Consider the following 21,599-nt stretch of genomic DNA (forward strand, 5'->3'; position numbering starts at 1 on the left):
TCATATGGTGAGCTGGTCTTGTTAGATTAATAGGTTTCTGCTCTTTGTATTTAATAATCTTGTGGGAACCATAAAAGGTTGTTTGTGTATCATTGATTGCAGGAAGCTTTCTTCTTAACAGAAGGAAAACTCAAAGCAAAAAAGAGGCGGGCTACAGCATCTGCACAGAAGCAAACACCTCCTTGCAAAGAATGTTGTGTCAACAAAGAAATAGTTCATGTGTTGGTGGCCATTCTAGCATTGAAAGTACACGCTATGACTCAAAAGGGGTTGTTCATAAATATTATATACAAAAAGGAAACAAACAGTGCTTATGCATTCAAGAACTTCTTGAACCAATCTTATTACAAACAGCAGATGTAAAAGATTTAAATTTTTACTCAATTACAAACTTTACTGATTTGGAGGTGCCGGTGTTGGACTGGGTGGATAAAGTTAAAAATCATACACTCGGTTATAATTCAACGGAGTTATTTGGAAGCACTAGCTTTCGGAGAGCTGCTCCTTCATCCTCCACAGGTGGTTGTGGAGTATAAGGTCATAAGACACAGAATTAATGGCAAAAGGGTTATAGTATTATGGAGCTGTAATATGTTATTTAATATGTTATTTAATGTCATATTAAAGAACTGGAACTAGCATATCCCATTCTAAAAGATGAAAGACTAGATCTAAATTTGTTTAATGTATAATTACAGCTCCATGATACTGTAACCCTTTTGCTATTAATTCTGTGTCTTATGACCTTATACTCCACAACCACCTGTGGAGGATGAAGGAGCAGTGCTCCGAAAGCTAGTGCTTCCAAATAAACCTGTTGGACTATAACCTGACAAACGTTACTTATATACAAACCTCAGTCCAGGATCACTTTGTTTGCACTTGAAAGTTCCTTCTTCAGGTGGCATGCCGTACTGATTTCTTTGTGACAAAGTTTTGCACTTGCTTCTAGCCTCTTTAATTAGAATTGCTTCATAAGACACAAACTACTCTCAGCGTACTTTTTTTTTTAAACACACAAGTTACTTAATTCTGTTTCTGGAGTTTCTCATGTCTTCCTTCTCCTGCCTCAACTGCTCAGGAGCTGCTAAACTGTATCGCTGCACAGTGACCTTTTCTCTTTGAAAGAAATCTTCACATTCACTGAACTTCTGGATGGCTCTTTCTCTTTTAGGGAAACGGTTTCTGATTCTATGACATAGGACAAATTGTGGCTTGGCAAAGACCTTTTTTTTCCTCCTCTATTCATTGCTTTCTAAAGCAGTGAACTGTTCACCTCATTCTTAAATGTCTCATCTAAATACATGTAAATAAACCTCAGATACCAATTATAGAACTAAAAAGAAACAAAATATTCTTAATGTAGACAGTATAGAAATACACATCCAAGTTAAAAGCTATATGACATTCTATGCACTTCAGAACAAAAATTTCCAAATAATGACAATAATAAATTTTAATGAATCTTTATCATAGGACAATATGGGAGAATAAACCTACCTTCTTGATATACTCCATCTGCCATGACAAGATGGAGAATTTTGGAATATAGGTGCTCAAACTGAGGACCCAGAATGACCTGCACTATTGTCGTGCCAATGTCAATGTTCTCATCTTCATCTTCATGTATTGCCTGTCTCACAAAAGAAAACATTCATTCAAGTATCATGGAAGTTAAACAAACTTCTAACAGGAAAACATCTACTGAAAGTAATTGTGTTTCATTTCCAGCAAAGAACATGTATATGAGCAATATTAACTCACAAAATTACAACAGGAGCACCGTTCCCCTCTGGCTTTGCGTATTGTGGTACCTTGCCTATATAGGTCAGGAAGATCCTTTGGTCAGTAGCCAATCTACATTATACAGCCTGGTCTCATGTACAGTGATATTAAGTGCATTATAATGGCTCCCAGAGAATTTGGAGGAAAAGAATCAGGAGCTCCAACAAGCCTTGCTAGATGTATTTGTGCATGTCCAGTTGTAATGGGGTCCCATTTCAAATAAACTCAATACAATCAGTGTCAGGGACCGGCTCACGAAGAACAGCTACTCTGCCGGAAACATATGCTAAAGGCATGACCCACTCACCCCTTTTTCACCTTCTACTCTTAAGAAATGATGGAATCTGATTTTAACACAATTTTCCACAAGAGTGATTTATTATTCTCAAAAATGTAACTGTCAGAAGTCACTACGCAAAACTGCAGGCACTATGCAAAACCGGTGGAACGCTACATAATTCACGCAAAATCGCAAACAAGTTGAGGGAACAAGGATTGAAAAAAAAGGGGGAAAATTAAATGCTACTGAAATGAATAGGGACAAAGCAGGAACCATCACTCATAATCCCAAATGTATCACTTAATTTGGGGTGTCAGTAAACAGTTCAGTTTGGGAAATAATAGCAAACGAATCATCAGAAAAATACACACATTGAAATATTCATGTGTTGCTGTATTCTAAAAATCCTGTCAGAGTCAGTATGTGTGGATAAATTGTGTTCAGGTCATCAAAGTTTGTTTGGAGTTGAGCAGATAAAAGTTAAAAGTTAATTTTGTCAGTTAACTTGCAAGCTTTAATGGCCTGTCTCCCATCATTTACTGTGACACTTGGATAACTTCTTCCAGTCAGTACAGTTTCATAGTTCAATGTTCATGACATGAAAACATTGGACAAACCTTTATTATAAAGGAAGAGTTGCAAATACCCAGGAGTGCCAATTAACACAACATTAGGCATTCTCTTTTCGATTTCATTTACAGCAGCAGAGAAACCCACGCATTGTATATTCACAAATACAACAGGAGTACTACTCCGTTGTGGCGTTGCTTATTATGGAAGCATTCTTTAAATATTAGATCATGAGTAAACATTTTCTGCTCAATTCATGGAATCTGTGGATCAAATCCTAGCACCACTTAACTAATGGCATTAGAGAAGTACCTTTCCAAGATGGACTCTAGTGGTTTTATCAGGTTCATCACCAGCAACCGGAACCATGTAATAAATAAATGCTTGAGATGCTCACATTCAGTGACATTTAATAGAAATCTCTTGGGTGTCTCGAATGATTTTAAAAGAGTTTATATGTTTTATTTCACATGTTCAGATATCCTTTGCAATATAAGAAATGAACAGTTGTCATTATGACCTTACTGACAGCCAAAATTAAATTGTTTTGTTAAGAACCATAAGCCTTTCAAAAAAGCGAAATGAATATGAATATCGAAATGAATTGTAACAACTTTAAATAGAATTTAAGTGTCATATCAATAACCAAAATTATCAGAACATAAAACTTTAAAACAGAGCAATTAATTCTGACAAATGAAAAGTCCCATTCAAAAGTTACACCTGAACGAACAGGAAAACTTGATACCTCTCTATATTGTATAAAACATTTGTGTCAGCAGGGGAATCTCTGTTATAAAATGCTACCTGTTTCATGAAGTTGGTAGCTATTTAGCCATAACACACAAGACACAGAGACATTTGCTATGTGCCTTGAGGGGCAGCAATGCTCATCAACTGTGCGAGGGCAAGAAGGCAAGTCTTAAGCGTTCCTCAGTAAGAGTGGAAATTGAACCTATGTTGTTCACGTTATTTCCAAAAACAAGCAAGCCATTTAGCCAACTGAACTAACCAGAGCACACCCACTTCATGAAGAACAGGGAAAAAAAAAGGACCAATATTTCAAATGAACATTTTATGATCTTCTACTGCTGTAGGGATATTATGCAGCACTAACTTGATGTTCCTGGCACCATTCAACATTGATCCTGTGGAAGAAACTTTGCAGCAGCCGAAAGCTTTTGACATCTCTGGTTGCTGTTTTGTTATCAGTAGAGTAGGACGTGGCCACAAGCAGACGTCATCAGTTCAATGGGGGCAGCCTCCACTAGAGGGTGGAGAGGGTCACTGCAACCAGGGTCTCCACACCTCATGGACAGAGTTGTGAGCATTTAAAAAAATGCCATTGCAGCTGATTTGCCTCAATACCAGTGGACCTGCCCGCCCAGCCTTCATTTCTTTTCCCTTTGATGCCACGTAGGATAGAGAATTTGAGATTTCTGACACCAGAGCAGAGCAATCACCTCCATCCTACCAATACTCCATATTTTCTAGCCTTCTGCAGCATCAAGCAGCTTTCTGGCGAGAGATTTCTCACCAGTGAAGCATGCCCAAGTTACAAATGACTTCATTCTCTTTAGTGGGTCCTCTCATGACTGAAGAATCTGATACAAGATCAGCATGAACGACCATTTCTTCGGACCTGCATGTTGCTATTCGCAGTACTTGGTGACATATCGGCAGCTGGGCCACCTCTGGACTTACTGTGGGAACATTCTTCAAAAGGATGGCAAATGTGGAGGTGACCAGTTAAGGAAGGGACATTGTCAAAATGAAGGTGAACAAGTAATAACAGGGCAAACTGGTGATGGTGTGGGAAGTTGGAGTTGATATACAAGATCAGCAATGATCTTACTGAATGGGAAAGCATGCCCAACAGATCAACAGACAATTCTAGCTTCTATATCTGATGTCCTCGTATGATGTACCAACACAAATCATCCCTCTTTTATGAAGAATGGATAATCTTTCTGATGATCAAAGTTGAGTAATCCTGCACTGATAATGAATGTACAGGTTTCATACAAGCGAGTTTTGTGTTGCTGTGAAAGGGACACCATTTTTTGCAGCATCATCTTCAATTAACGAATCTGGAAGCTCTAAGATAGATTTGTTTGAGAGAAAGTGCAATTATATCTCACTTCTTAGTAATCAAAATTAAGATAGAAGACTTGTAGAATTGCTGCATCATCGCAATCATTACATTAAAAATGTCACTGAAACGTATTGTCACCATTTCACTTCTCAAAGACACTGAAATAAGATGGGCCACTCAGCCTCTTGAGCTGCTTCAGTTTGATCATAGCTCATCTTAACTATGTTGCCTCACCTTTATTCTATCAGAATAGACTTCCATCATTCTAAGTTTTGAACTTTTAATTTGACTTCTGCTCCCCATCCTCAACAGAATCTTGGAGCTCTGTGTTCCAGCTTTTTGTTACCATAATGGGAGCTGTGTTTCTGACAGCAATGGGAGCAGTGTTCCTGACATCAATCCTCAATGGCTCAGCTTTATATGTTAAGTGCTTGTTCTGGCCTTAGTATTTCTTTTTTGGCGTGCTCTCAAATCCAGTAACCATGCTATACTCATTCATATTCTAGACAAGAGGGAATACAGGTAGAGTGCATGAATCCTGTCCTCAAAAAGCAATGGGTATCAATATTGGTGAACAGAAAATTAGGGTGCATTGAATAACTTGAATTTAATCATGAGAAACAAGCTTGCCCTCATTCAGCAAAGAAATACCAATTAATGGTAAATTTAAAAAAGATGCTGCATTCCAGGTTCAATGGATCTTTAGGACAGCCAAATACAAGTACACTTCTAAGTTTTGGTTTCCCAACTCAGTTATGATTTAAATTCAACCTCAAAAGGAGCGAGAACTCAAGGCCTGTCATGAGGCACCAGTTTTCTTTCCTCGGGTTATTAAGTTATTCCATTAGTTTGACAGCTAAAAAAACATCAAGAATTCTACAAGTACAGCAAGTGCAAAAACTTGGTATACTGAGTTTGTCTAGATTTCTATTTAATGACTCAGATTTGAGCATTGAGTCTTCAATTCAAAGCACCAACTCGGATGTCCTGAGAATTTCTCAAATGCTCTCAGACCTGTCTTAACTTGATTAAAATAACACAAGACTGCATAAAAAAGAAGAAAGGGAACTACCTTGATTTTGTTATAAGCTTCAATGAAATTTTCAAAGCCCATTTCTTGCTCCAGTGTCATTCGCAGCTCCTCCAGTCTACTGAAGACGCTGTCAAACTCGGCACTTCCACCTGCAACATCTTCCTCACTGTCATCTGCACAAATTGCAAGAACAGAAAAACCTTTAGAAAAACCACAAAACTCAGCCAGAATCACCAACAGAAAGACTTTGAGATAAGCTTTTTGATCCTGCACTGTTGAAAGCTGCCCAATTACTGCAGATGGCTTAATTTCATGGGGATTACATTACAAAGCTTTGTAAATTTCAGCCTTTATTATTTTGCCAATTTAGCATGGTCCATATGCATACAGCTGTGAACTTTGGCACTGCTGGGGTGCTTGACTGCAAGTCAAAGCCCTTGGCAGTTGTTTTTGTTTGGAAGAGAATGGATTACACAATGGTAAATAAAATAGTTTCTGAGACTTTTTTTATATATTTCCAATTTAAATGTGCTTGATAAATTTCAATGTTACAAAGCAAAGAGAACACGTAGATCAATGGTGTGTAATGTTCATTACACAGATAGTTCCCAACGGGCCATATTAGCACACCTAATCTGGACAGAAGTCCAGTCAGGGTCAAGAAAGCTGCTTCTGGAAATAAGGTTAATCTTCTTCAGCTCTGATCAACATTTTCGTCAGATAATTCGGTTCCTATCTTTGGGGGTGGGGGGGACAGTATAGTAACTGCACAAGAATATTACGTTTATTACCTAGAAGAGTGTAAGTTGAAACCCACACCAGAATCAAACAACTATCCATATAAAATGGATTACTGCCGAATTATCAGACTCTTTATCTGTTATTCAGTTTTGGACAGAAGTTGCTTCAATTAAACAAACTGAAAAACTCAGGGCGACTGAGGGACCTGGATGTCCTTAGTTATGGACCAGAACAGATCCTTCCAAAGCCTAGGTCCTACCTTTTATATATTTTTTCATAAAAGGCAAGCATAAGGTGCTGAGTTCCAGAGTTGATTCGATTGATCCACCACTAAGCTTTAATCAAACACAATTTATTCTTACAACACAGTTAAAATACAACCAAAAGAATTGGCATTACTTTATTCAACTCAGTTACTGAACAAGATTATGCATATTTAACCACTAATCATCAACTGTTGATCAATCAGCATCCCATAAACACCCTTGGCAAAAAACAATTCAGCAACATGTACAATCTGCCCTTTCGATTTTTTAAAGGAGTAAGCCTCTCTAAGACTTCACTCCTGCAGCAAAGAACTCAAGCTTTCAGCTCCTGGAGCCAGCAAAAAAAAGAAAAATCACAAAATCAACTGAAAAGAAAATCTAAAGTCGTTTTGGGTCTGTGTGAGCATGACCTCATCCACTCACGATTAGATTTTTACTTGAAACAAAAATGCAGGGAGATCTCAAAAGCTGTGTACCAACTGCCCACCTGAAGAGGACATTTCAGCATCATTGTGACAACATCCCTCTGCAAGAGAAACAGGACAGAACACACCTCTTAAAGGCATTGTATCATCACTCCTTGTAGGCGAAGGTGAAGACTACGGATGCTGGAGATTAGAGTCGAGAGAGCGTGGTGCTGAAAAAGTACAGCAGGTCAGGCAGCATCCAAGGAACAAGAAAATAGATGCTTCGGGCAAAAGCCCTTCATCAGGAATGAGGGTGAGAGCCTTGGGGGTGGAGAGATATATGGGATGGGGGATGGGGGATGGGGGCTGGGGCAGGGGGGAAGGTAGCTGAGAGTGCAATAGGTGGATGGAGGTGGAGGTAAAGGTGATAGGTGGGAGAGGAGGGTGAAGCGCATAGGTGGGAAGGAAGTTGGACAGGTAGGACAGATCGTGAGGGCAGTGCTGAGCTGGAAGGTTGGAACTCGCATAAGGTGGGGGGAGGGGAAAATGAAGAAACTGGTGAAATCCACATTGATGCCATGGGGTTGGAGGGTGCCAAGGTGGAAGATGAGGTGTTCTTTCCTCACGTGGTAAGGGAGTGGTGATGGAGGAGGCCCAGGACCTACATGTCTGCGGCGGAGTAGGAGGGGGTGTTGAAATGTTTGGCCACGGGGTGGTGGGGTTGGTTGGTGCGGGTGTCCCGGAGATGTTCCCTGAAGCACTCTGTGGGTAGGCGTCTTGTCTCTCCAATATGGGAGCAACAGATACAGGAAATGATATGTGTAGAAGTGCAGGTGAAACTCTGAATGGATGTGGAAGGCTCCTCTTGGGGTCTTCGATGGAGGTGAGGGGGGCGGGGAGGTGTGGGCGTAGGTTTTGCAATTCCTGGGGGTGGGGGGGGTGGTTTGTTAGGGGTCATGGATCTGATGGAGGTAGTCGTGGAGGGAATAGTCTTTATGAAAAGTGGATGGGGTGGGGTAGGAAAATATATGTCTAGTGGTGGGATCCATTTGTAGGTGGGGCCATCCAACAACCCACCCTTCCCTCCCGGTACCTTCCTCTACCACCGCAGGAATTGCAAAACTGCGCCCACACCTCCCCCCTTGCCTCCGTCCAAGGCCCCAAAGGAGCCTTCCACACCCAAAACTTCACCTGCAGTTCCACACATATCACTTACTCTATCTGTTGCTTCCGATGCAATCTGCTCGACATTGGGGAGACTGGATGCCTTCTCGCTGAGCGGTTCAGAGAATATCTCCGGGACACCCGCACCAACCAACCCTACCGCCCCATGGCCGAACATTTCAAGAAGGTTACCTCCAATTACAACAGGATCTGGACCAGATGGGCCAATGGGCTGAGAAGTGGCAGGTGGAGTTTAATTCAGATAAATGTGAGGTGCTGCATTTTGGGAAAGCAAATCTTAGCAGAACTTATACGCTTAATGGTAAGGTCCTAGAGAGTGTTGCTGAACAAAGAGACCTTGGAGTGCAGGTTCATAGCTCCTTGAAAGTGGAGTCGCAGGTAGATAGGATAGTGAAGGCGGCGTTTGGTATGCTTTCCTTTATTGGTCAGAGTATTGAGCACAGGAGTTGGGAGGTCATGTTGCGACTGTACAGAACATTGGTTAGGCCGCTGTTGGAATATTGTGTGCAATTCTGGTCTCCTTCCTATCGGAAAGATGTTGTGAAACTTGAAAGGATTCAGAAAAGATTTATAAGGATGTTGCCAGGGTTGGAGGATTTGAGCTACAGGGAGAGGCTGAACAGGCTGTGGCTGTTTTCCCTGCAGTGTCGGAGGCTGAGGGGTGACCTTGTAGAGGTTTACAAAATTATGAGGGTCATGGATAGGATAAATTGACAAAGTCTTTTCCCAGGGTTTGGGGAGTCCAGAACTAGAGGGCATAGGTTTAGGGTGAGCGGGGAAAGATATAAAAGAGACCCAAGGGGCAACTTTTTCCACGCAGAGGGTGGTATGTGTATGGAATGAGCTGCCAGAGAATGTGGTGGAGGCTGGTACAATTGCAACATTTAAAAGGCATTTGGATGGGTATATGAATAGGAAGGGTTTGGAGGGATATGGTCTGGGTGCTGGCAGGTTGGGTTGGGATATCTGGTCGGCATGGACAGGTTGGATCGAAGGGTCTGTTTCCATGCTGTACATCTCGATGACTCAACAATTCCCTCCTCCTACTCAGCAGAGGACATACAGGTCCTGGGCTTCCTCCATCGCCACTCCCTTACGACTGGACACCTGGAGGAAGAACACCTCATCTTCCACCTTGGACTCTCCAACTCCATAGCATCAATGTGGACTTCACCTGTTTCCTCATTTCCCTTCCCCGCCCCCCCACCTTATCCCAGTTCCAACCTTCCAGCTCAGCACCACCCTCATGACCTATCCATCTTCCTTCCCACCTTTGTGCTCCACCCTCCCCTCTGACTTATCACCATTACCCCACCTCCATCCACCTATTGCACCCTCAGCTATCTTTCCCCCAGCCCCAGTCCCCTCCCATTCATCTCTCCACCCCCTAAGCTCCCAGCCTCATTCCTGATGAAGAGTTTTTGCCTGAAATGTTGATTTTCCTGCTCCTTGGATGCTGCCTGACCTGCTGTGCTTTTGCAGCACCACACTCTCGACTCAGACTTGAGTCACAAAAAAAAAGCATACAGTGAAAACAAATAATTAGGAAGGAAACCAGAATGCTGGGAATCTTTACCTAGCACTGTTGAGACCATATCTAGAGACTAACTAGAGGTTTGATCAGCTTACAGAAGGAGCAACATACTTGCGTTAGGAGCAGTTCAGAGACTTTTCACAAGACTCATTCCTAGGATGAAAAGGAATGTTTCGAGTACATTGCACCTATATTCACTGGACAGGCAGGAAAAGAGAGGTCAAGCCGCATCAAATTAGTCAAGCATTGAATGAAAATGGCCTCCTCCTGTTCTTGTTGTTTATGTTCCTGAAAGTGAGGTTATTGTTTTCAGTCTCCACTCAAAACTTCAACCTTTTAGCTAACCACTCCGTCCCTCCTCCCAGCAACAGTTTATTATTAAGTCAGTTTGTTTGTAACCTTGGTGTCACACTTGAGCTATCATAGTCATGCTACTGCTGAGACTGCCTATTTCCAAGTCTGTGACATAACTGGACTTTGCCTTTGTCGCAGCTTATTTGGAGTTTTCATTCATTTCTTTGCCATCCTATAGATCAAACTATTCCAAAACACACTTGGCCAATCTCCTACATTCTATCCTCCCAAAAAAAAATCAAGGGAACACAAAACTGATATTTGTACCTCAACTCCTAATTGTCCAAGACCTAAACTCCTGGGATTCTCTCATCTCACTCCCAGAGAGTCTTCCTGCCTCTCTTTCTTGGTTCCTTTAAGACAGTCCTCAAAACTCTAATTACTCTATGATCAAACTTTTTCGCCATTTGACGGAATAACTCAACACAACCAGTGCCCGACTTTGCTTGGGGCATTTTATTCATATAGCATCTTTATGGTAGTAAGTTGTTGTTAATTCTGTACTTAGAACAAATTTCAGAAATCTACAAGTTGCAACATTAACATTGCTTGCAGCATTTTAAACACCTGGATTATACTCAAGATTCCCTCCTAGTCATTTCGTCAATTAAATCACGCCATAAATTACAGTATTTAATAAACCGACTCAAACGAAAATTATGTATTTACAGCTAGGATACCTAAAGTTGCATATGAAAATTGGAAACACAGCTTCACCCAAGAAGAGCTTTTAAGGTAATTGGCAGAAATGAGACAGACAGAATTTGTTTGTGTAACAAATGAGAAAGATCTGCATTGCACTGCCTATAAAATGTGAGGGAAGGAGATTCAATAACTTTAAAAATGGAATTGCAGACATAATGGCAAAGAGGAGATAATGAAATGAATCAGATAGCTCTGCCAAAGAGCTGGCCCCCAGGAGTGTTGGGCCAAATGGCTTCCTTCTGTGCTGTAAGATTCAAAATTCAGACACATTAATAAAGTTGATGCTCTCAAAGTCCGTTCCAGTATAGTGCCAACTATGCTAACAACACTTCAGCTGAGGTGGGTGTGTAGAATGTGTATACATGCATGTGTCCATGGAAGCAAGTCCATGGGGAAGGGGAGGGAGCTGAGCGGTCATCACTGGTTATTTGTTTCAATCATAGCATCCCTGCCATGTGGAGTCAAGCCATTCAGCCCATCAAATCCACACTAACCTTCAAAGAGCACGTCATACAAACCCACCCCATCCCTGTAACCTTATTTCTCATGGCTAACTCATTTAACCCAGACATTCCTGGACACTATGACCAATTCACCTAACCTGCACATCTTTGGAGTGTGGAGGAAACCGGAGCACCCGGAGAAAACACACGCAGACATGGGGAGAATGTGCAAACTCCACACAGACAGATGGTCACCCATGCGTGGAATTGAACCCAGGTCCCTGGCGCTGTGAGGCAGCAGTGCTAACCACTGATCCACCGTGCCACCCCAAATATCTACAGCAACAAAAACAGTGTTTTCAGTTATTGAAATTCATCTGTCATTGATTAGTTTAATCCACTTAAAAAATGATCCTTTTGAAAGCTAGAACTTCTCATTCCCTTGATCAATTTGGACACCATCAATCTTAGATAGACTGGTCTATGTATCCTTAGTTCAGGAGTTTACTCACTTTTGGAGTATTGCCAGAATAATCCTTCTGTGGTGACACCTGGAATGTTACAAAGAATCCTGGTCATTATATTTCAATATTGAGAAAAATCGGAGAAGGAACAAAGGAAGTGACACTCTGAATTTCGGCTCAGAGCTACAGAAAAAGGCTACAGAGACTGGGAATGGTGGCAATTCAAAAAAGTAAGGCTCAGGAGCAATCTGATTGGGAAATTCAATATTCTAATGTATAGGTTTAACTCGAATAATGTTTGATGTTGTCTCCAGGAAAGGGACAGTCTACTTAAAGCCAAGGGAAGCACAGTTAAGAGGAAGCGTTAGGTACTGGATGCATACTTGGGTGAAACGCTTATTTAAAGAAAAATATGTTTTCTGAAACTCATGGCTTCTTTTCTAACATTTAGACCAGTTGGATTGCAATGGTATCTTTAGACTATAAATTGTTTCATGTCTAGCAGGCAGTGCATAGATACAGTTTCTGTATTTGTCATTGCAAAATTATTAATCATGTTCACTCACTTTATGTTGGACCCTACAAAACAAAAATGCCACTGCCATGACATATACTTCACTCATTTCACATGTGTTATAGATTCCAATGCAAAAATAATTAAATCCAGAGCTGGATATTGTGTTTGGCTGATGTGCTTTGCAAGACATCAAGAGTTGGACTAGAGTAACATGCAGACCAGAAAATGGAAGGAAGGACATGCTTAAATCTTCGGGCTTTTCTGCGGCTGGATTTATTCAATTTGATTTCACAGTCTGTCACGGTGGGTGTACTATGGGCTAGTCCAGTGCCATAAATGCTGCCTCACCGTGCTCCTAAATTCTCACTTAATATTCTGTAGCTCCAATGTAATCCCCTCTAGAGCTTTATGCAATACTACCGTCATGTTGGCCTTGGCTGTTGTTATATGTGAAACAGAACTATATAACGATTAGTAAAACTGAAGTACTCAGCCAAATTAGTTTCAGATGACATTAATCAGAGGCCCCATCTTCCTGTTCAGATGGCACCATTCTAAGAACAGCAGGGTGTTTTTCCAATGTCCTAGCCAGCAGTCCTCCCAGTACAATTACCATCAAAACAACTAATTAACTTGTTGTTTCTGTTTGTGGAATCGCATGACATATAAACCTGACATATAAACCAGCTGGCACAAATGCTGATATAATGACTGTACTCCAAGAATGTCATCTGAAATAAAAACACAAAGTGATGGAGAAACTCAGCAGGTCTGACAACAACTAAGAGGAGAGAAGCAGACAGTTAACATTTCAGGTCTGATATAACTGAGAACATGAGCAACTAGGCACATTCAATTTCTCTCTATCATTAATATGTGTTATGAACTACATATACAGCAACTATCTGTTTTCTACCTCACCTGTTTGGAAGCAGTCATTATTACACCACCCTCACCCAGACACCACTGCTCAGCCTTCTTCATTGCTGGATTTCTGGGAGATCAACATTTCTAATAAGTTTATTTTTAATTGTTACAGAGCTGCAGGACAAAAGTAGCTGCTAATTTGCTATTTGACTAGCTCATTACAATTGTATCTGTATTTGCCTCTTCTGCAGATTAGCTCACCTTGATTGAATAGCTGCTGTCCTCTCTCTGGTCAGTAATATTGTCTCTCTAACTAACTTACCTGCTCTATCTTTTTGAAACATGCTATACCATTCCAGCTTCATCTCTTGTCCATCTTCACTTTGCAGCCATGTCTCTGTAACGTCAATAATGCAAATATTTTCACCAGCTACAAATTCTAAATACTAATTCTAAGAGGTTTATCCTAAACGTATTACTACGAATGTTCTATTTCACTTTTCAGTACTTTTCTAGTTGAGAATAAAAGAACAGGAGTAGATATTTCAGCCTCTTGACTATGTTCCACTATTAAATTCCAAATTAATCCTTTTACGTTGAGTCCCTCCCCATGGTGAATGTTGGTCATCTTTACTTACTTTCCAAAAACAAAAAGTATCATTGCTTTTAACCATTAAACCTACTGGGAAAAAAAAAGTGTCATCATTATATTTTACACCAATAGGCCATCTCTCCATTATTTCTCCTTCAGCTTCCAGTTAATTCTTCACCTGCAGCCAAACTGCACTGGTTTAGGATTGTAAATGGCAGATTTGGCTTCAATTCAACAAGTGTTTCTTAAAAGAATTAGTGAGGAACAGGTGACAATAATCGTGGATGATATCAGAGTAACATACAACCTCAGGCTTGAAAATACTCACTGTGATTTTCTTATTTGATAGAACCTCAGATACCTTCATGAGCCAAGGCAACTAATTAAATTCTTTTTTCTTTATTTCTCTCCTTTCTCAAGGCACTAGCTTGTACTGGGCTGGCAGCCATTGGTTAACCTATTCAACTGACCACAGTGAGTGTTTGCAAGAAACATGAAAATGTGGGGAGGAGACAGCCAAGTCCTGACCTCAACCAGTATTGGCTCTCCAGCGTTCAAAGAAAATGAGGCAGATGAGGGAACTCTGGTTCATATTGTTTTGTTAAACCCCCTCAACACTCTAGCCCAGGGTCACCAAAGTTAAATGCAACAGTTTGAGTTAATTGACTTCGACTATGTCGAAGACTCTATGGATATAGGCTTCTTGGCTGTTACGGCTCTGTACCAAATGCAAGTGAAGTTACTCAAGTTATCAGAATATAATATTTAAGCCAGACCAGTCCACATTATTTCAGGAGCCTGCTCACAAATGAGCATTCTGCCAACTGAAGAGGAGCCTTGAGGTCTGGAAACTTTACATTTGGTGAAGCACTGGGGCAGTGGTGCAAAATTTATGAGTGGACAGTGACATAGGATCATGGAATCCCTACAGTGTGGAAAGCTGGCTATTTGGCCCATCAAGTCCACACTAACCTTCTGGACAGCAGCCCACCCAAACCCAACTCCCTATCCCATCCCTGTAACCCTGCATTTCCCATGGCTAACCCATCTAGCCTTCACAACCTTGGACTGTAGAAGGAAACCAGCAGAAACCCATGCAAACATGAGGAGAATCTGCAAAACTGCACACAGACGGTTACCAAGGGTGGAATTGAGCCACTGTGCTGCCGCGACATAATTAAATGCCAGTAATCGATGACCAAACTCAGCCCTCCCGAAGTCTCCACTCCAGCACAGAATTCTAATTTCTCTGGTTTTTGGATGTGCATCTTCACCCCAAAATGAAGACGGCATGCATTCTCATTAGTCAGACAAAAACCTCACCTTGTGGTTTTGCCAATGGCTTCAGACGTCCCCCATGCAGTTGACCAAAATAAACAAACATCTTATAACCATTTCTCCTCCACAATCTTACCAAAGTTGCTTTGGAGTCTTCAGTAGTTGCTTGCTGAGTTTCAGTTTTCTTATCCAATACCTACACCACAACCACCTCAGCAATTACATTTTTTCACTCACCACATAAGAATGGGAGTAAGCCATTCAGTTACATCATCACCTGCTTGTGTTCAATATCCCTTTATACCCTCAACACACATTATGTCATTCATCTCAGCTATAAAAATATTAACTAAGCCAAAATTTGCAACTTTTTTTTTTGAGTGAAAATATGCTTTCTGATTTCATTCATAAACCATCTCGACATTATTGTTCCTTGTTCTGTCATTTTTCCCTCCAACTAAATGGCTTCTCTTCATATTTTCTTTATCCTTTCATGGGATGCAAGTATTGGCCCCAGGTCCAACATTTGCTGTCCATGCCCTGGACAATGCGGTCTGGAGACACTTCCTTGATCCAAGACATTCTGCATGGCATAGGTACAGCCATAGTGCTGCGAGGAAGGAAAGGAATTCCAGTTTTATTTGTCTAATAGCAATGAAGGACAAATTCCTTCATTGTTTAAAATATTTAAATTTGATTTGCATTTCAAAGGCAATTCAAATTTATGCAAGAATGGACCTCTCAGCTTAACCCTTCAAGTGCCAGTGTCATCCTCATAAAGCTGCACTTAGCTCTCCACAAGACTATTTTCCATCTGTCCTGAGTGAAAACTGAAAAGGTCTGTGGATGCTGTAAATCAGACAGAAATAGCTTGAAAATTATCTGTGGAGAGAAATTAGAGTTAACGTTTTGGGTTGGGTCTTCTGAGAAACATTAACTCTGATTTCTCTCCACAGATACTGCCAGACTTGCGGAGCTTTTCCAGCAATTTCTATGTTTGTCCCATCCTCCCGGAAGTTGTTACCTTAAGGTCAACATAGTACTCCAACTGGGGTCTGACCAAGGCTCTCGTTTCAAGCTCCTTTCAAATAAAATCCAAGATCCGGGCAATTCAAATTACTCCACATGATCAAGAAACTGGTGGGGTTACTGGAAATTGCAGAGGCTTTGAGCCTGCAATAGTAGTGAAAACTTGTGCTCCAGAACTTGCTGCTCCCCTAGCCACACGATTCCAGTACAAAATCACCACTGGCATTTACCTGACAATGTGGAAAATTACTCAAAAGGAATAGGAGTAGGCCTTTCAGCTCTTGGGCCTATTCAACCATTCAATAAGACGATCGCAGATATGTTGCCTAACACCAGCTACCTGCCTTTAGCTCATTTCCCTGAATGCCTTAGAGTTATAATTACATGATCCAACATCAACTGCCATTTGCAGAAAGAGTTCCAAACCTCTACTACCCTGTATGTGTAGCAGTGCTTCTTAACATCTCTCCTGAACGTCTGGCCCTGAATTCTCAGACTATGCCTCCTAGTTCTAGAATTCCCAACCAGTGAATTTTTTTTCTCTTTATCTACCTTCTCTTTTCTTGTTAATAGCTTGAAGACTTCTATCAGAGCACCTTTTAACTTTTCTAAATTCTATAGAAAAGGGGCTTAATTTGTATAATCTTTCCTCATAACTTAACCCCTGAAGTCCAGTTATCACTTCTGTGAATTTAAACTGAATTCCCTCCAATCTAACCTTCCGATATGATGTGATGTCTAGATCTGCTCAGAGTACTCCAGGTGGGGTCTAACCAGGGTTTGTTTTGCTGCAGCATTACTTCTGCATCCAGATACTCCAGTCCTCTACAAATAAAGCCTGGCATTCTATTTATTTGAGTATTTTCTACACCTAATTTGTGGGATTTTAAAGATCTATGCTCTGAATCCCAAAATCTCTTCTGACATTCACTGTATTTAATTTCATACTGTCTACAAAGTACCGTGATCTATCCTCTGCTGATTCAAAATAGAATCTTGCTTCACACTTGCTTACTCTGAAATTCATCTGCCACAGCTTTGGTCACTCACTTAGTCTCTCAGTAGCCATTTGTAACTTTATGCTGTAATCTACTACATCTACAATGCCACCTTTGTATCAACAACAAATCTGGATATATGACTTTCTATGCCAATATCCAAGTCATTCATAAATAATGTGAATAATTGAGGTTCTAACACAGATCCTGTGGGACATTACTGATCACATGCTGCCAATTTGAGGATCTACCATTACTCCTATTTTGTCTCCTGCCACTCAACCAATTTCCCAGCTATGTCCAAATATGTCCTGTAGACAAAAAGCAGGATAAATCCAAACCAGCCAATTACTGCCCTATCAATCGACTCTGGATCATTAGTAATGATGACATTACTGTTAAATGTTAAGAAGCATCTACTCACTAAATAAACACCGAAAGAACTGCAGATGCTGAAAATCAAAAACAAAAACAGAAATTCCTGGAAAAATTCAGCAGGTCTGGCAGCATCTTATAGAGAAGTCAGAGTTAACATTTCAGGTCTGCTGAACCTTCCTCACAATTGACTGTAGCTAGGAAAATATTATATGGGAATTGGGAGTAACTCTCTGCTGGTTGAAGTCATAGCTGGCACATAGGACGATGGTTGTGGTTGTTGCAGGTCAGCCAGCTCAGCTCCAGAACATCTGTGCAGGAGTTGCTCTGGGTAGGAACTAGGTCCAACCATTTTCAGTTTCTTCAATGACCTTCCCTCTATCATAAGGCCAGTAGTAGGAATATTCACCAATGATTGCAAATTCATGACTCCTCAGATACTGAAGTACTCCATGTTCAAAGACAATATCAAACCCACCGACTCCCACAGCTACCTGGATTACACCTCTTCCCACCCCATCTCCTGCAAAAGTGCGATCCCGTATTTCCAATTCCTCCGCCTCTGCTGTATCTGCTCTCAGGAGGACCAGTTCCACCACAGAACGCACCAGATGACCTTCTTTAGAGACCGCAATTTCCCTTCCCACGTGGTTAAAGATGCCCTCCAACGCATCTCGTCCACATCCTGCACCTCCGCCCTCAGACCCCACCCCTCCAACCGTAACAAGGACAGAACCCCCCTGGTGCTCACCTTCCAACCTACCAACCTTTGCATAAACCAAACCAAAATCATCCGCCAACATTTCCGCCACATCCAAATGGACCTCACCACCAGGAATATATTTCCCTCCCTACTCCTTTTCGCCTTCCGCAAAGACCGTTCCCTCCGTGACTACCTGGTCAGGTCCACGCCCCCCAACAACCCACCCTCCCGTCCTGGCACCTTCCCCTGCCACCGCAGGAATTGCAAAACCTGTGCCTACACCTCCTCCCTCACCTCCATCCAAGGCCCTAAAGGAGCCTTTTCACATCCAAAGTTTTACCTGCACATCCACCAATATCATTAATTGTATCTGTTGCTCCTGATGCGGTCTCCTCTACATTGGGGAGACTGGACGCCTCGTAGCAGAGCGCTTTAGGGAACATCTCCAGGACACCCACACCAATCAACCACACCACCCTGTGGCCCAACATTTCAACTCCCCCTCCCACTGAGCCGAGGACATGGAGGTCCTGGGCCTCCTTCACCGCCGCTCCCTCACCACCAGACGCCTGGAGGAAGAACGCCTCATCTTCCGCCTCGGAACACTTCAGCCCCAGGGCATCAATGTGGAATTCAACAGTTTCCTCATTTCCCCTTCCCCCACCTTACCCCAGTTCCAAACTTCCAGCTCAGCACGATCCCCATGACTTGTCCTACCTGCCTATCTTCCTTTCCACCTATCCACCCCACCCTCCTCTCTGATCTATCACCTTCATCCCCACCCCCACTCACCTACTGTACTCTAGGCTACTTTCTCCCCACCCCCACCCCTCCTCTCATTTATCTCTCCACCCTGCAGGCACTCTGCCTCTATTCCTGATGAATGGCTTTTGCCCGAAACGTCCATTTTCCTGCTCCGCGGATGCTGCCTGAACTCCTGTGCTTTTCCAGCACCACTCTACTCCAGAATCTGGTTTCCAGCATCTGCAGTCATTGTTTTTACCCGTGACAATATCCATACTTGGACTGAAACATTCACATGACACAAGTGCCAGGCAATGACCATCTCCACTAAGAGGTAAGTTAACCACCCACTCCATCAACAGTCAATGGCATTACCATTGCTGAATCCCCCACTGTCAACATCCTGCGAGTTACCAATGGCCAGAAACTGAACTGGACACAGTGAATAAACACAATGGCTACAAGAGCAAGTCAGAGGCTATCAATCCTGCAGCAAGTAAATCATCTCCTGTCTCCCCGAAGCCCATCCACTACCTACAAGACACAAGGGTTGTGATGGAACATTTCCTAGTTGCTTGGATGAGTGAGGCAACAACACACGAGAAGCTTGACACCAGCTAGGACATAGCAGCCAGATTCATTGGCACCACATCTACAAACATTCACCCACTCTACCACTGATGCTCAGTCACAGCATTGTGCACTGTAGAAATTCACCACAGATCTTTGTGGCAGCATATTCTAAACCCACAACTAATTCCCGCTGGAAGGACTAGAGCAGCAGGCACATTGGAACACCACCATCTCCAAGCCACTTACCATCCTGACTTGGAAATATATTACCTTTCCTTCACTTTTGTTACAATACGGGGTAAACTCTCCGACTTAATTTAAAACGAGTAACACAGAAAATATTTATCTCATGAAATAATCTGTAAAAATTAGAGTGGCCAACTATGTAAAGTAAAAATTAACAAATTTCTTAAGTATAACAGAGAATAATTAACTAACTACTATTTACAACTCCTTCCTCTAACTTATCTTTTACCTTCCCTTCTAGAATACTAGTCCAATAAAACTTCCAATTAAAATTTACAAAACCATACTATCTCAAAACCACGCAGCTGTAGGTTTCTGTCTTCGAATCTTTTCGAGTCTTCTTTCTGCTTGTTAAGAATTTCTGTCACAGGTGACTGATCAAAAAGGGACTTTTAAGAGACTTTTTTTTCCCAAGCAGTCTGTTACATGCTAGGACTTGGCAGTTCTCCTCTCAAATGCTCAATTACCACCACCCCCACCCCATTTAATATCCCAGAGCATCGGATTGTGTCACTGGCTTATTGTCAATATACCCAATTCAAACTTGATTGGAAATTGGTATTTTTTTCAATGTATAATTTAAACTGATTGGCCAAATTCAAACTTGTTTTGTCTCCAGGCAACTAACTAATAGAGTTGTTCGACCCAGTGTTACATTGTTGCCTTATTGAGAACACTTGCTGCTGCGTCCGGTGGTTCTGCTGCTTTTAACTCTCTTAAAAAGGTACACCCACATTAACTGGGTCAAATTCCTGGAATTCCCTGCCTAACAGCATGGTCAGTCTATTTACTGTACATGGACTGCAGCAATTCAAGAAGGCAGCTCACTATCACTTTGTCAAGGGCAACTATGGACAGGCAATAAATACCCAGACAGCCACATACCACAAGTGAATTAAAAATAAAAACTTATTTCTACAAAGCAAAGCATCGGGATTGTTGTATCCTCCCTTATTGCCACCATTTGAACAATTGCATGGTGATGCCAATGTTTCCACTCCTTATCTCTGGAGAACAGTTCCAATAATTATCTGAATGAATCGATGAAAGTAAACCTTACTCTGGTACAAGGTGGATATTTCCATTTCCTCTGGCAGCAGATATTCAGAAGATAATTGTTGTCGATTATTCTGCAGTTTCAAAATGTTTAACATTTCTTTTAAAAAAAACTCAGCATTGTTGATAATTCATGGACAAAAATGCACTATCACAGGGGATGCTCTAATGTTCTTGGGACCTGGGTTTGAATTCCTCAACAGCAAATGGTGGGATTTTAATTCCAGACTTCTGAATTCAAAGTCTGATGATGACCATTAAACCACTCAAATGCTGTAAAAAGCCATTGGGTTTATCAACATCCTTTAGGGGAGGAAACTGCCATCTTGACCTTGTCTCACCTACATTTCACTCCAGACCCAAAGCAAAGCAAATAACTTAACTGCTCTCTGAAATGGCTGTACAAGCCATTCACTTTTATAATCTGCTAGAATGCATAAAAAGCAAATGAAATTGGTAGACCACCTGGCATCAACTAAGGCACTGGAATGACAACAGCAAACACCGTCTTGCTGACCTTGCAAAGTACTCCTTAGTAATATCTGCAGGCTGGTGTCAAAATGGGGACAGCTGTCTCAGAGACTAGTCAAGCAACAGCTTGACAGTCATACCTTACACATGATGCAGACACAATTACCATCCCTGGTCCTGTGTCAATGGTAGAACAGACCCAGCAGAGGTGATGGCATAGTGGTTATATTATATACATCCTTGGCTACACAGGGTGTAACCAGGAATGATGATGGTGTCTGCACCCTG

General features: G+C 41.6%; 1 protein-coding gene across 8 annotated transcripts in view; it reads right to left on the reverse strand.

Annotated features, from left to right (window-relative positions):
* Positions 1-21,599, reverse strand: part of nek1 (NIMA-related kinase 1) — a 165,065-nt gene that overhangs the window by 10,833 nt on the left and 132,633 nt on the right. For all 8 annotated transcript variants that reach the window (XM_072594483.1, XM_072594516.1, XM_072594508.1 and 5 more), the window contains 2 exons: positions 5,803-5,936; positions 1,501-1,633 (listed from right to left, as the gene is read on the reverse strand). In XM_072594483.1, the coding sequence (XP_072450584.1) occupies positions 1,501-1,633; positions 5,803-5,936 (267 nt within the window). The remainder of the gene's footprint in view (positions 1-1,500; positions 1,634-5,802; positions 5,937-21,599) is intronic.

This window comes from Chiloscyllium punctatum, chromosome 2 (assembly GCF_047496795.1).
Source record: "Chiloscyllium punctatum isolate Juve2018m chromosome 2, sChiPun1.3, whole genome shotgun sequence".
In the NCBI taxonomy this organism is placed as follows: Eukaryota; Metazoa; Chordata; class Chondrichthyes; order Orectolobiformes; family Hemiscylliidae; genus Chiloscyllium; species Chiloscyllium punctatum.